Source organism: Lepus europaeus, chromosome 10, assembly GCF_033115175.1.
Source record: "Lepus europaeus isolate LE1 chromosome 10, mLepTim1.pri, whole genome shotgun sequence".
Lineage (NCBI taxonomy): Eukaryota > Metazoa > Chordata > Mammalia > Lagomorpha > Leporidae > Lepus > Lepus europaeus.
This window is the reverse complement of record NC_084836.1, coordinates 122,861,382-122,875,626: the sequence shown is the minus strand read 5'-3', so window position 1 is coordinate 122,875,626 and position 14,245 is coordinate 122,861,382. Positions and strand designations below refer to the sequence as shown.

Genomic DNA, 14,245 nt, shown 5'->3' with positions numbered 1-14,245 from the left:
CCTTCCGTTGCTAATGGACAAGTGTGGGATTCAGACACTCTTTGAGGGGATGTGGGCATGGCCTTGAACAAGACAGCCAGACGGCCACTACTTCACTGTGGGCCTTAAGGTCTTGGTTGCAGTTACACCCTTGTGGGTGTGGAAGGCTCTGGAAGGCCTGACCAATCCAAACAGCAAAACCTCTCCCCGAGGTGGACACACAGCCACCTCTCACCCCAAGACTGCCCAATGGAACCCTGGGATGGTGGGACCCCTGCCTCCCCGTCCATATGCTGGCCATTTGCCACACATGAGCACTGAGCGCTTAGCAAGCAGCCCATCCAATCAGGAACTCAAATTCAGCTTCAATTTTGTTATTTTATAATAAAGTGTGTGGCTGTGTGGTGAGAGGCTACTGGACTAGCTGAGCAGCTCCGGGTTTTCTGGGAGGGAGTCCATGGTCATCAGGTTACCCCCTCGGCCTGGGAGATCTCAGAGTAAAGGATAAGCTGCCTTGTACAGCCCCATCCCCTGCTCTGACAGCCATGGGTCCCAACACACCAGCACCTGCACGCTGACCACACCCACACATGGACCACTCATGCGCTGGATCTGCCCTCGGACAGGGACAGTTCCCCACGTCCGCCACCAGATGTTCCCCTCTGTGCCACCATCATGTGTTACAACCCCTGCTCAGATCTCCAAACTGAATCAAATCCCCAGACAAAATAGAACAGGACAGCAGCTTGCGTCTTCCCTGTGTGGGTGACCGTGCAGGCTGCTTCTCACAGCGGAGGCAGAGTGTAGACCCCAGGGTCAGGGTCAAGGCCAGGAGGGGACGGGCTGGAGCTCAGCCAGGCACAGGTCCCTGACTCCATGGGACGTCTCTGCCAAGTGCGTTCACGGACTTGCTCCTGGGTAATCCTGACTTGGAGACATAAACTCTTTAGACGTTGCAGGCCCAGAGGCAAAACCAGCAACCCCATGTGGTGTCTACACAAGAGGAAACCCAGTGCTGCTCTGGTTTGGGGCACACCTGCTCCTAGTCACTCTGAGACCATGGCGTCCAGCAGAGGCCAGCCTGAGGGAGGGACATGGGCTGGGGAGCCTCTGCTGTGGTCACCCTCTCTCACCCCAGGACACCGGCTGTCCTTGGTTTCAAGGTGGGCAAAGCGACTCGCAGGCTCCCAGACTGAGGCTCCGCAGTGCCCAGCAGGTGCAGGGGGTGCCCAGCACAGGCACCGACGGTGGAGGATGGCTGCCGGCCAGAAAGGCAGGTGCCGGCCACGGGCGAGACCCCTCGGCTTGTTCCTCAGACTGACGACCACCGGAACAAGGCCCGGCGCCATGCAGAGGTGGGCAGCTGGCAGCATCTGACTGGTAGCCTGCAGTCTGCCAGCCCCTGTTCTAGACTTCAGACAACTCACCTTCCAGAACATTCCAGAGTGGAACAAAAGTTTATCTCCTGCTTGCTCTGAGTCTGGGTCGTAGAGTGCTGTGGTTAACACAAAATTCCAGTCCTGCCACTCGCGTGCTCTGTGTCCTTAGGAAAGTTACCTACCCTCTCTGGGCCTCTGTCTCCTTGTCTAAAAATGGGAGACTACAGTGCCCATGGAACACACATGCTGGACACCACTCTACCCACAACACCCAGCCGCAACCAACAACCGGAGCACTGAACAGGCCATGCCCCCTTAATGTCAGAGCAGGGGTTCCTCCGGGCTGTGTAGGAGCCGCTCTGTTGCTGGTGCAGCAATGGGGAAACAAAACCAGGCAACACAAAAGCCCCCCAGGCACAAGGCCCAAAGTCAACTGAAACCACCAAACCGAAATTCACAGCCAACGTCTCCGGCAGGGCTCTCTTCCTGAGGTATCTGCACACGCCCCACATGTCTGTCTGTCTGCCTGCATGTCTGTCTGTCTGCATGTCTCTGTCTCTGTCTCTGTCTCTCTGTCTCTCTCTCTCTCTCTCTCTCTCTCTCTCTCTCTCACACACACACACACACACACACACGCACACACAGCTGGTCTGGGGCACAGGGAAGCAGCCCGCCCCATCCGGGTGTCACCACCACTCAGGAGGCGCCTGTGACAGCCCTGGTGCTGTCTGTGGACCCTGCCCCTCCCCAGCCGGCCCACGGGGGGGTTTCTCTCTAAGAGAAAGAGGCCGACTTTGCAAGGCCGCCGTCAGTGCCCCTGCAGAGACCCCAGGAGCTCCTCAGGTGCCTTCTCCCTCCAGGGAATCACGTTCTGACCATGAACTTGGCCAAGGCAGAGAGCAGGCCCAGGGCCAGCACTCACGTGGCAGCTGCTGCCCGAGAATGTGGTTTTCCTCCTGCGAGACGATGTCTGTGATGAAATCATCCACAGGGCCCAGATGCAGGCAGCTCCCTGGGGGCTGGGGGCTGGGGCTCAGGGACCGACACAGGGAGGGAGCAGGGACAGCAGTAAAGAGCCTGTCTACCCCCTCGCAGCCACTGTAAGCTTCTCATATTCCCTGTGTGGAACTAGCTTGTCAGGCAAACCCCACCCCGCCTCCCGGGAGGCCGGGAATGAATGGTCGGGCCAAGCCCAGGCAGCACCTAGGCATCCCATGCTGAGCAGTGCGGGTTCTGCAGCCACGCCCTGCAGCCAGGGTCCCGAGTGACACCACCATGGGCCCTCCCCCTGCCACCCCAGCTCTGAACATGTGGTCACCTTCAGCAAGACCAACACCCCCTGTGGCTGTGAGGCCGGCTCAAGCCACCATGCACAGCCCGAGGTGCGAACCCTGTGCTCCCAGCTCAGCCGTCCCGTGTGTCTCGGCCCCTCAGAAGCTTTGTCAGCCTCTGTCCTTCGGGCAGCACCTGCCACCTCCTGTTCTAGCACGTCCACGCCTCCCTCTCTCAAACCCCTACTCGGCCCTCGGCCCAGGAGCACGTTCAGCCCGGAGAAGTCCTCAGTACAGAATCACAGAGCCAGGCAGCTGGACCACGCGCGCCCGAGAACAGAAGTGGTGTGGACGGGAGCCCAGTGTCCCTTGGAGCTGCGTGGGCACAGCCTGTGGGGGGGAGCAGCAGCCCAGCCGTGGGGCAGAGGGAAGGGCTGGGGTCAAGGGCAGGGCAGGTCCCCTGGGCCACCAGACCCACGCCCACTGCTGTGGCCCCGGCAGAAGTCCCCACGGAGGGACAAGGAGGTGCTGAGAGGGAGGGCAGGAGCCACCACCACCCTCAGCTCCACGCTCCTGGCGCATCCCCAGGCCAGGTGACGCTGACACAGAGGCCCTCTCGGCAGACGCCTGTGGGTGCTGTGGGCACAGGGACAGGCGGTGGAGCAGCTGTGACGCTGGTGGCCCTTACTTGGCGGGGGAGAGAAGCCCACCCGGCTCTGAGGCAGAAACACAGCAGCCTGGGGCCTGAGCTCCCACTCCTGGAGACCCGTGGAATTCACTTTCCAGCCCTGTTTTAGCTTGAACTCTGATGGGGAAACAGCTCCTGGCGCCACGGCGAGGGCTCCAGGGGACAGCAGCCAGGATGGATGGGGCGAGGGGGAGTTCAAAGGCCCTCGGATCCTTAGTACCGCCTGCTTTCTTCCTCACCATCTCCCTTCCTCCCCGTCCCCACAGCCTGCAAAGCGTCCCCACCACTGCCACAAGCGTGCATGTGCAGGTGCACACCGAGTCCTTCCCGCCCCCGTGGGCCCTGGCACAGCTCCCACGACTTCCCGTGCAGCAGAGGGTCGCGGCTCAGGCAAGGCCAAGCCCACCTGCGGGAAGCAGCCAAGAGCCCGGCACTGGGCCCGAGTAGTTCCCCCCCACCCCGCACCTGCGCCAACCCCCGACCTCACCAGGCACTTGGATGGCCCTGGCTCCTCTTGAGAAAGGGGCTCAGGCTGCCAGGAGGGAAGCCCCTGCAACCTACATCCCACCCTATTGCTGTGGGGTCGCCTGAGTGCCCCCCGGACCCTCACTCCAATGCAGAGCACTTTCCCGGGAGGAGGGGAGGCAGAAGGCCGCCGCACACACCTGTGAGCACCTTCGCTCACCAGTGAGATGGGAGAAAAACATCCCCACAGACGTGCAGACCCAGCCGGGCAGGGGGCACAGCAGGGCGGGGAGCGTGGGCGTGGCATCCTGAAAACACGGTCCCAGGAGGGCCACTGCCCCAGCCCTGCCAATCCTGGGGGTGCAGCGCAAGCCCCTCCGGCTCCAGCCACTACCTGCAGCGTCCAGGCAGGCGTCGGCGCACAGTGGCTCCTCCAGGGAGGCCTGGGCTGTCCCAGCGGCCAAGGGGCTTCCTGGTTGCGCGTCTTCCGAGGTCAGCGTCTCCGGCTTCGGGGGGCACGGCTCGCTCTGCGAGGACTGGGGGCCTCCGTCAGGGCTGCACACTTTGCTGTCTGCATCTGTAAGGAAACCCAGCGTGAGCAGCCCCGCCCTCTGAGCTCACGGGAGGGGCCCCCGCGATGGCGCCCAGGCCCTGGGGTGCACACTGCAGGTCCTCGCCACATCACTTCCTCCCAGGTGGGCCCCGGACAGCCCAGCACACCTCAGCCCCACCCCGGGTTCTGCTCTGGGCGCCCACCCCACAGTGCACGCTGTCACTCAGACACCTTGGGGAGACTGGACACTGCCCCAGCCCCCTCCCACACCCACCACCATGGGCCTTTGCCAAGTCCCCCCCTCTGGCCACGCCGCCTGCTGTGTGGCTTTGGCCAATGGGACGCCAGGGCTGTGAAGCGGCAGTGGCTTCCAAATTGCTTGTTCCCAGGACCCCAAAGCCCTCGCCCTGACATGTCCTGGCCACCAGGGGGCAGCAGGCACCAGGAGAAGAGAACGCCCAGCCCCAGCCCACAGGGGGAGGTAGCAAGAAACCCTGACATGCCCTGGGGTGCTGGGTTGTCAGTCACTTGGGTTGTCTCGGCCGCAGAGAACTATGGGAAGCGAGTATTGCTGGCTCACTCCCTGCGCACCTGGCAAAGAGGAGCTCATCGGAACCTTCCCCTCGTCCCCAGGTGCCTCATCTGCTGAGAGGCCACGCAACGACCACACGTGGCACAGGGAGCCCAGCGAGGAGGCACAGCCAGGGACGGGGGGCTCAGCGCAGCCCCCCCCCCAGGCCGCGGCAGCTGCCTCCCCAGAAGTGAGGGCATTGAGGCTCCTGGTGCAGGTGGGCGGGGCCTGGCCCCTTGGGGATCTGAGCAAGGGGCTGTGGCCACACAGCCACCAGGGCCAGGCCCCGGACCGGTCACCCCGAGAGAAGCCACGGGGTGCGGGGGGTCCTCAGGAGGTCCCCTGCATTTCCTCCACTGAGGCGCCATGGCCGGATCACGGTGCAGACCCCAAAACGCTGGGCAGCAGCGTGGCCTGCACAGGGTCACGGCGTGGGACGTTGACCCACCCCGACTTCCTCTCACACTGCCTCTCGTGGTGGCCGAGGACGCGATCACACCAGAGCCAGAGCCGCGCTCTGCCCAGCTCAGTGCCGCCTGCCGCCCTGTGTCCTGCACCAGTGTCCCTCTCATTCCCAAAGCGCCCTGGCTGGACAAGAAGTGTACAGTGACACCCTTGCCACGCATGCAACCCACAGCCAACGTCTCAGCCTCCTGGTCTACCCAGCGGAGATGGCATTGCTGCTGGCTCCATGGCACTGTGGTGGGAATCGGCAGAGTTCACAGGTGGCATAGCTGGCACACGGCAAGCACGCCACGGCACCCACTGTGGTGGTGCTGCCCCTGATCCGACGAGGACAAGAACAGCAGGGGACCTGGCCGTGAGCAGGGCCAACGTGCCCGCACGCCTGCAGGCTTCCCATCGACAGGGCCCCCTGCCCCACGTCCCCTCACAGGAGCTTGGTCTGTACCCCCCCAGACATCTCCCCCCAGGGCACGTCAGACTCCTGAAGGCAGAAAAAAGTGAGCGCTGCCGGAGCGCGGGGACCCGGGGCCCAGAGAGCTCATCCCTGCACCTGCGTCACCTGTGCAGAGGTCAAGGCTGCCCACGACCCTTCCCGGAAAGGACAGGAAGACAAAGTCTTGGACTCTGGGCCAGGAGCCACGACGCCCGAGCTGCACGCTCCACCTGCGGTTACCGTGTGCAAAGGCCCCTTAGGGAGCACGCCGAGCTCCGAGGCCTCACTGGGCAGGTCCTGGCCAGATTCCAGCCACGGCGACAGCTGCCCACCTGGACTGTGCCGCGGCCTTCTGGCCCCTCCCTCATCACTGGCTTATCCATCGCTGACCACTGCAACCACCCGCACACCCTGCCCTGGCGGAGCTGAAGGCGGGAGCAGCCAGGCAGGTGTGAGCTCTGCCCGGACACGGGAGGGGCACACGGCAAGTGTCGCTTGCCTGGACCTCACCACGGCCCTGTGCCGGGTGAGGCTCCTGCCACTGCTCACAGGTATGGATGCCAAACCCTAGACAGGGCAGGTTGTGTGCTGCCGGGGACTGTGGGTGCCGTGGATAATAAACACGTCCCCAGGACCGTCAAGGTAACCTCAAGCTGAACCGAAGGCAGGGGTCTCCCTCCTGAGCCCAGGCAGAGGCTGCACGCCCAGCTGCCGCCCCAGGAGCCCTGCACCTGTGTGCAGCCCGGCGGCCCTCGGAGGACTTTCCTGGGCTGTGCTGAGCGCCGGCTCATGATCACGGTCAACGAAAAGTCACAGTTCCCAAAATAGCCCTGGCGGCAGGGCCGTTGCTAAGAAACGGGGGTGGGGGGAGAACAGCTCATGCCCTGCTCCTCTCACTGCACGGCTGACCCCTCCTGGCCTCTCTCCAGCCACCGCCCTTCTCCCTCCAGAGCTGCCAGGGGAGCAGAGAGCAGAGTCAGGGTGTCACACGGGCAGGAGGGCGAGAGGGAACTGCCATACACACATGCATGCACACGTGTGTGCTCTGTGAAAGCACACGCATGCTCACACGAGTACACCTTTGCGCACATGCATGCACGGGCACACACACGCACGGGCACACACATGCACACACGGGCACACACGCATGGGCACACACACAGCCCCTGGCGTTCCTGACACACGGACCTGATTTCGTGCTGTCTAATCCCCCGAGGAAAGGCTGCTGGTGAGTCTCAGGCCACGGAGCAGAGCACAGGGTAATGGCACCCCCATCCCATGCGTGAGTCTCAGGCCACGGAGCAGAGCACAGGGTAATGGCGCCCCCATCCCATGCGTGAGTCTCAGGCCACGGAGCAGAGCACAGGGCAATGGCGCCCCCATCCCATGCGTGGGGGAGGATGAGATTCCTCGAGGCGTTTACGAAAAGGCCAAGTGCACGCTCCCGGGGGCCAGGAAAGTGGGGGCATCGGCAGCGTCTGGGCCAGAGACGCCCGCGCTCCTCTCCTTGCTTCCCACCTCTGAGGACCAGGCGGAGGGGCTGGGAAGGGACCCTTCTCAAAGACCTTTGTCCACTCCCGGTCACAGACGTTTCAGAGCGGGGCAATCCCCCCCTCCCCGGCCCTGGCACGGCCTGCCCATCTCCGACTTTCTCATAATATCACCAACAGGCCCTTCCCAGCCCCACAAGTTGCCAGCGTGCAGGGCAACATGGGAGCAGGATCACGAGGTAACAGCCATGGCACCAGGACACGCGTGTGCCTGGCACAGCCTCGTCACTCGGGGTCTCGGGTTCTCTCCACAGGTGTCATCCAGAGGCCGGCGGCACAGCCACTGTGCCCGGCTGCTCCCGGCAGGTGTGTGCACTCACACGCATGTGCAGGGCGGAGGGCACTCCTGGGCTTCGTCCTGCCCAGTGAGACCCCCGTGTGAGCTCCTGGGCTGCTAGGGAGGGTCTGTGGCCCTGCCCCTCTCCAAGGCCTCCTCTCCCCACCACCCATCCTATGGGAAGGCCTGGCCGCTGTGTGGACAGGCTCTGCGAGGGTGGGTTGGCCACAGGGGGGCACCCATGGCTGCAGAGTGGTCCCCTCTTGGCTGGGAGCAGAAGGGGTGGCAGAGGTGACCCAGGAAGACACCACAGCAGCTGAGCCCCCTGGGAGTAAGCACACCCACGGGGAAGCAGGAGGTGCTGGCTCCCTGTCCCTGGCCCGGGGCCGACTCTGAGCTGGGAAGGCGTGGCTGCAATTCCCCTCACGGAGACTCTGAGCCCAGGATGGATCGCAGAGTGAGCCTGACCTACAGCGTGCTCTCTAAGCAGGTGCATCATGAGCTGGGCCTGCGGCTGACCGTCTGCACAGATCCCGTCATTACTGCAGGGAAGACGCTCCGTAAACGCCTGCCACAGCAGGCAAGACCAAGGCCCTTCCCAGAGCAGCCCTGGTGCCCTTTCCTGATGGGCCCCTCAGAGACCCCCTGGCCTTGCTCCCAGCCAAGGACAAGCTCCTGCTGACCCCGGGCCATGGGCCTGCCTTGGGGCCTCTGCGAGCCCAGCTGTGTCGGGGCAGGGAAGGCACAGGGGTCCTGGACCCAAGTCTCTCATCCTCCCCACTTCCCGCCACCGCTACCGGCTTCCAGGTTCCCTCACGGGGTCCCCGAGGCCCCGTGCGCCCTTCCACTTGCTACCCCTTACGCCGGAAGTCGCTCCCACTTGCCGAGTTTCAGCTTCCCAGCCTTTGCTACACCGAAGTTGCAATCGGCCAAGAGAGCTCAGCAGGTGCTGATGCCAGGGTCTCCCCTGGGCCCCACCCCACAGCACTGATGTAACCGCCACTCCCCAGGTGAGCCCAGCACACAGCAACCTGAGAGGCAGGCTCTCTCCCACCCACCTCCGGCCTCCACTCAGTATCTCTGGCGCCCTGCCAGCCCAGGCAAGAACCCCGTTAGATCCGTGTCTGTGTGTGGGGTTAGCTAACATCTGGGCTGCACGGGACCCTGTTCTGGAAAGCACCGTGGCTTGCCCACCTGTGTCCCTGGCAGCTGGCACATGGCACGTGGCCCGCACTCAGTGCAATGGTGCTGATCACTGGGCGCATGCTCAGCTTGTGGGGAAACTGGCCTCTGTCTCAGGCCACTCCGGCTCCTGGTCCACAGTCGTGGAGCGAGAGACAGGTGGGGTGAGGACTAGCAGACGTCGACCTGGGGGCCAGGGCCAGGCTACCGGACTCCGCACGTAGACCCGAGTTCCACCAGAATCTTACCTCTCTAGGAGGTTGGGAAAATATCCACAGAAAAGCAATGGGATCCAGGGATGAGGACTCGGGGCAGCAGCACAGAGCCAGCCCCAAAGCCCAAGGTGTCTCCCACCTGACTCTCTCCAGCAGAGGTTTGCCGAGCTCTGCCAGGAGGCAGCAGGTGCACTGCGCCCTGTCCAACACCAGGAAGTCCCCATGTCCCCAGGACACGAGGTCACCTATCACCCAGCTGCTGCCAACCGCCAGCCTCTGGGCCCCTGCTTAACCCTCAGCCCACACCACCTCCCCAAACCCAGAGTTTAAAAAAAGCCAGACTGCATTTCTTCTGCAAGTCCTCCTCTTTAATTATTCAAAGGGTAACTTCATTTTGGAAAGGGATAAGCTCTATCTCCTCACTCTTTGTTCATCAAAGACAGTATTTTTAGAATCGATGATAAACAGTGTCAGTGCTGATCAGATCCTCATTTTCCTAGGAGGAGAGCTGGCGGAAGGTATTCAACACGCCCGAGTTTGGCAGGCCTGGGTGCCATTCAAGTTTCCAGCTCAGCTACGACATCCCCCAACCCAGAGCCGGCAGGGCACAGCAAACCCTGGGCGCTCTCCCGCACGTCTGGTTTAGGATTAGGTGGTGTCCCAGGCAGCTTCCCCTGAAAAGTCATCCAGAGACCCTGCTCCCCACACCTAAGGAAGGAGAGGAGCTGCAGGCAGGCGGCAGAGCACGACTCGGGGGGCAAGATCTGGATCTGTTCCCTCCGTGAGCTCCCCCACCCCGACTCCCGAAGCATTTGAGGACAAAGATGCTCATGACAGACGATGGGGCAGGCGGACGGACACTGGATGGGCTGCACAGGCCCCAGGGACTCGGCTCTGTGAGGCTGCACTGCCTAACCCAAGAGGCAGCAGCTGGACCCGCTCGAGAGAGCAATCCAGGCGCTGGCGAGTTCCGGTGAAACCGAGGACCCAGAGTCCCCGAGACCCGGAGGGCTGGTGCCAGGATCCACATTCTCCATCCCACACCTGCTGGAATGCCTCACAGGAAGGGGAGAAGTCTGGGCAGTGAATCACGTAACGAAGGTAATGGCCTTTCTGGAAGACGCCAAGACCACCCTCCCCAGCGGGGACCACACCCAGAGGTCTGCACGTGGGCAGCACATCTCGGCTCTACGCTGAGGGACCTGGAGCAGCCACCCTGAGGCCCCGCGTTCCTATCCTCACACCAGGGGGAAGGAGCAACCCCCACCCCCAAGCGGTGCTGCGAGGAGAGACCCAGGTGGGCACACCCAGCACATCACACACGGGGCCTTTGGACGCCCACGGGGACCACGTGCATGGACCTCAAACGCGCTCGGCACCCACAGCGTTCTCGGCCTTTCCACGCCCTGCCGGGAGCTTCATGCACGGTGCAGTGGGAGGGGCTGGTGCGTGAAGGAGACAGTGTGCCCAGACCAGAGGCTACTGCGTGAACACGGGGAGAACTGGAGCCCCATCCCCTGCTGCTCACGCCCGGGAAACGGCCCTGCCCCCTCCAGACGGACCCTCCCAGGGCTCGGCCTCTTGACCCTGACCCCGGCCTGGCCTCCCGCGCCCGGGCGTCCACTCACCCTGCTCCATCATCTGCAGCAGCCCCTTCTTGATGAGCTGCTCGCGGCCTTGCCTGCCCGCCGTCTTCTTCTCCAGCGCTACGGGACACAGACAGCAGGTGAGTCACGGCCACGGGCACCGCGCGCCGCCATCCAGGTCCCAGCCAGCGCCAGCCTCCCGGTTACAGAAACGCCACAGTCACGGCCACGGGCACCGCGCGCCGCCGTCCAGGTCCCAGCCAGCGCCAGCCTCCCGGTTACAGAAACGCCACAGTCACGGCCACGGGCACCGCGCACTGCCGTCCAGGTCCCAGCCAGCGCCAGCCTCCCGGTTACAGAAATGCCACAGAGGGTGCCCTGGGGTGGGGCGGGGCGGGGGCTCCTGACCAAGTCAGCACCTCCTGAGCGAGGCGCACAGAGCACAGCCGAGGAGGGGCACGGTGAGAAGACGGTGTGATGGCACCGAGGGGCACACCGCCCCTCTCGGCGCCAGCTCCCGTGGCCATGCCACCCTCCACGAGGGCTCTGAACCTACCAGCCCTGGAAGGAGTCCTCCCTGCCCCCATGCCCTGGGCGCTGCCCCGTGGCTCCTGCATTTCTTGCTGACTGCATCCGGACCACACGGCTGTGGGCTCACAAACCAGAGCCCGGCTCCCCCAAAAAACTGCGGGTCAACAACAGCTTTCAAAGAATTCGCCAAGGGCGGGGGTGGGGAGAGGCTGTGGCACAGCAGGTCACACGGCCACTTGGGATGCTGGCATCCCGAATCAGGGGGCCTGGTCCAAGTCCCGGCCCCTCTGTGCTGCAGATCCACTTCCTGGAAATGCACACCCCGGGAGGTATCTGGGCTCCTGCCACCAGCGTGGGAGACCGGGGTGAATTCCTGGCTCCTGGCTTCCGCCTGGCCCAGCCATGGCTGTTGCAGGAATTGGATATAAAATGTCTTTCTCTTTGTCTCTCCCCTCTGCCACTCTGCCTCTCAAATGATCTTTAAAAAGCTGTAAAAGTAATTCACTAAGTGGACAGGGAGGCAGGAGGCCATGCCCGGCGCCCCCTGCAGCAACCCCGCATTCCCAGATCTTGGCAATCCCCCCTTCGGCACAGTCCTTCCTGCCTCCCAGACCCAGGGCTGCACACATGCTAGGGACCCACCAAGTCCTCCCTGGCCTGTCCCCGGGGCACCCACACCTTCACCGCTTTGTCTAACTGCCTGGACAACATGCCTACAGGTGGTCCCCAGTTTCCAAACAGAACTCTAAGCCTCTGGACGCGTTCCACGAAGGCACAAAGCACCTGCTGTTGGGCCCTGATCAAAAGTGGCCATTGGGCGCCTGCCGCAGCCCCGTACCCCGGGACAGAGCCAGCCCAGCTCTTGGGCTTCACGTGGAAGGGATGAGGCAGACTGGATACTGACAATGACAACGGAATTAGTCTGCCCAAAAGTATTGAGGACCTACTACGTGCATGGGCCACGTCGTCCCTGGGGAGCTCAGCCGAGTCCTCCTCCCTTCAGAGTGGTGTAGGCGATTTTATGAAGTAGTCACTCGATTCTAACTAGTCATGGTTATAAGCACCTACTACGCGCCTGGCACCGTAAGGCACACGGGATGCAGCCATCAGCCGCACAGGCCCAGCCTCTGCCCGAGACCAGCCTGTAGGCAGGACAGACGACAGCGTCCACGAGTGTGTGGGTGGACAAATCAGAGCCGGGAGAAGCAGCCCCCAGGCCCACGAGGGAAACCCTGGCTCGGCAGGGGAAGACGCCGTCTGCAAAGGAGAAGTCTTCCTTCTAGGAGCCGTGGTTTCCAAACCCATTTCAAGTTGCTGATGGAGATGCTGGCTCTGGGTGGAGCCCCAGAAGCAGCCGTGGTCCTGGCTGACAGCGCCCAAGCAGCACCTGGCCCCCAGACTCGGGCGGACCCTTCCACTCTGGAGTCTTGGGCTCAGGGGTGGGACCTGGTCTAGCTGTGATGTCTGGGCTGGGAGGGGAGGGCTGCCCTGGAGTGGTGGTTACAGGAGCCTAGTCCCTCTGGCTTCTGTCTCTGCCGTGGGGCTCACCACGTGACCGTCCCTACACACGCACTGCCAGACACCAGCCTGCGGGGGCCGCCCCATCCTCAACCGTATCTTCCTAATCCCGAGCCTCCCTCCCTGGAGGCTCCTCTCCAGTATCTTAGTGAGAGCAGGAGCCGGCGCCCTAACGAAACAGAGAACAGGAGGAAGGGCTGGGAGGGGGCCGCGCCCCACTGTCCCTGGAGCTCCTGGAGTTTCAGTGGGGACACAGGACCTGCCTGCATTGGACCGAGGGCCTGCAGGTGACCAGAGAGCAGCCCTGTCTATTGTCCCCTCTCAGGGGTGAGGCCTCAACCCGCTGGAGGTCGTACAGTCTGGAAACGGCCGACCTAGACCCTGGCCAGCTGCTACCCGCCCTGAGCCCCCGCCCAGGCAGGGGGACAGCCTTGGGGGCCTCCCTGGAGTGTCCCAGTCCTGGCTCCGACCCCCTCTAAGTCACCTCGTCTCATCCTCACCAGCGACGCCGGTGACATCTGGACTTGACACACCAAACAAGCGGCAGCCCAGCTCTGGGCGGGAGGACGTTCCAGAGTGAGGACGCGGCGCCGCTCTGAGGACATCCAGACACCAGACGGGGGCGTGGGGTGGGGAGATGCAGGTGTCAACCTCAAGGTCCCCACGACCTTGCAGGGCCCCCGAGCACCTGGCAACTGGCCCAGCACAGCAGTGAGGGAGCTGCAGGGCACGGGGTCCTCGGGGAAGGAGCTCAACCTTCTAACCCCCACGTGGGCACAGAACTCGCCCTGCTCCGGGGCCTCTGACTCACCGGCCTGCCTTCCCCAACACCGTCCCCCGCTGCAATGCTTGTCCCTGCCTTTCTCGAGACCCTGGTCCCCTCCTCCCCCGGGGCCACCCCACCCAAAGCCACGCCCACGGCACCCACTTCCTCCCAGGGGCTGCTGGCTGTGATGGACTCGGGCAGGGCACCTGCCGAGGGGCGGGGCCTGAGCCCCTCCTGTTCACTCTGGGCCAGGTCTACAGGAGGCGCTGGAGAGCTGCTCAGTAGTGACGCCTGCTTCTCTCCGTTCTTGACCAGGAGATTTTGTCAATCAACCTCTTAGGTCGTTAGAGATCACGTGAAAGGGGCTGGCGCTGTGGCGCGCTGGGTTAAGCCACCACCTGACAATGTCATCCTACATTAGTGCTGGTTTGAGCTCCGGCTGTCCTTCCAGTCCAGCTCTCTGCTATGGACTTGGAAAGCAGTGGACGACAGCCCAAGTGCTTGGGCCCCTGCACCCACGTGGGAGACCTGGATGAAGCTCCTGGCTCCCGGCTTTGGCCTGGCCCAGCCCAGGCCGTTGTGGCCATTCAGGGAGTGAACCAGCGGATGGAACAGCTTTCTCTCTCTCTCACTTTGCCTTTTAAATAAATAATTTTTAAAAAGGCAGGAACCGTGTAAGATGTGCAGAAGGGTGGGCATGCAGACCACAGGCCCGGGCACCGACTGTCTGCTGTCCTCACGGTCCTGGAGTCCATGGCTCTTCGGAGCTGGGGCCCAGGAGCCCAGCGCCGGCAGGGCACACCCGGCTGCCCCGCG

The 14,245-nt window shown here is 63.3% G+C and overlaps 1 protein-coding gene across 1 annotated transcript in view; it reads right to left on the bottom strand.

Annotated features, from left to right (window-relative positions):
* PHACTR3 (phosphatase and actin regulator 3) overlaps positions 1-14,245 on the bottom strand; it is a 208,767-nt gene that overhangs the window by 79,300 nt on the left and 115,222 nt on the right. Inside the window, exons 3-4 of the mRNA XM_062202414.1 lie at positions 10,657-10,734; positions 4,177-4,359 (exon numbers count right to left, since the gene is read on the bottom strand). Coding sequence (XP_062058398.1) covers positions 4,177-4,359; positions 10,657-10,734 — 261 coding nt within the window. The remainder of the gene's footprint in view (positions 1-4,176; positions 4,360-10,656; positions 10,735-14,245) is intronic.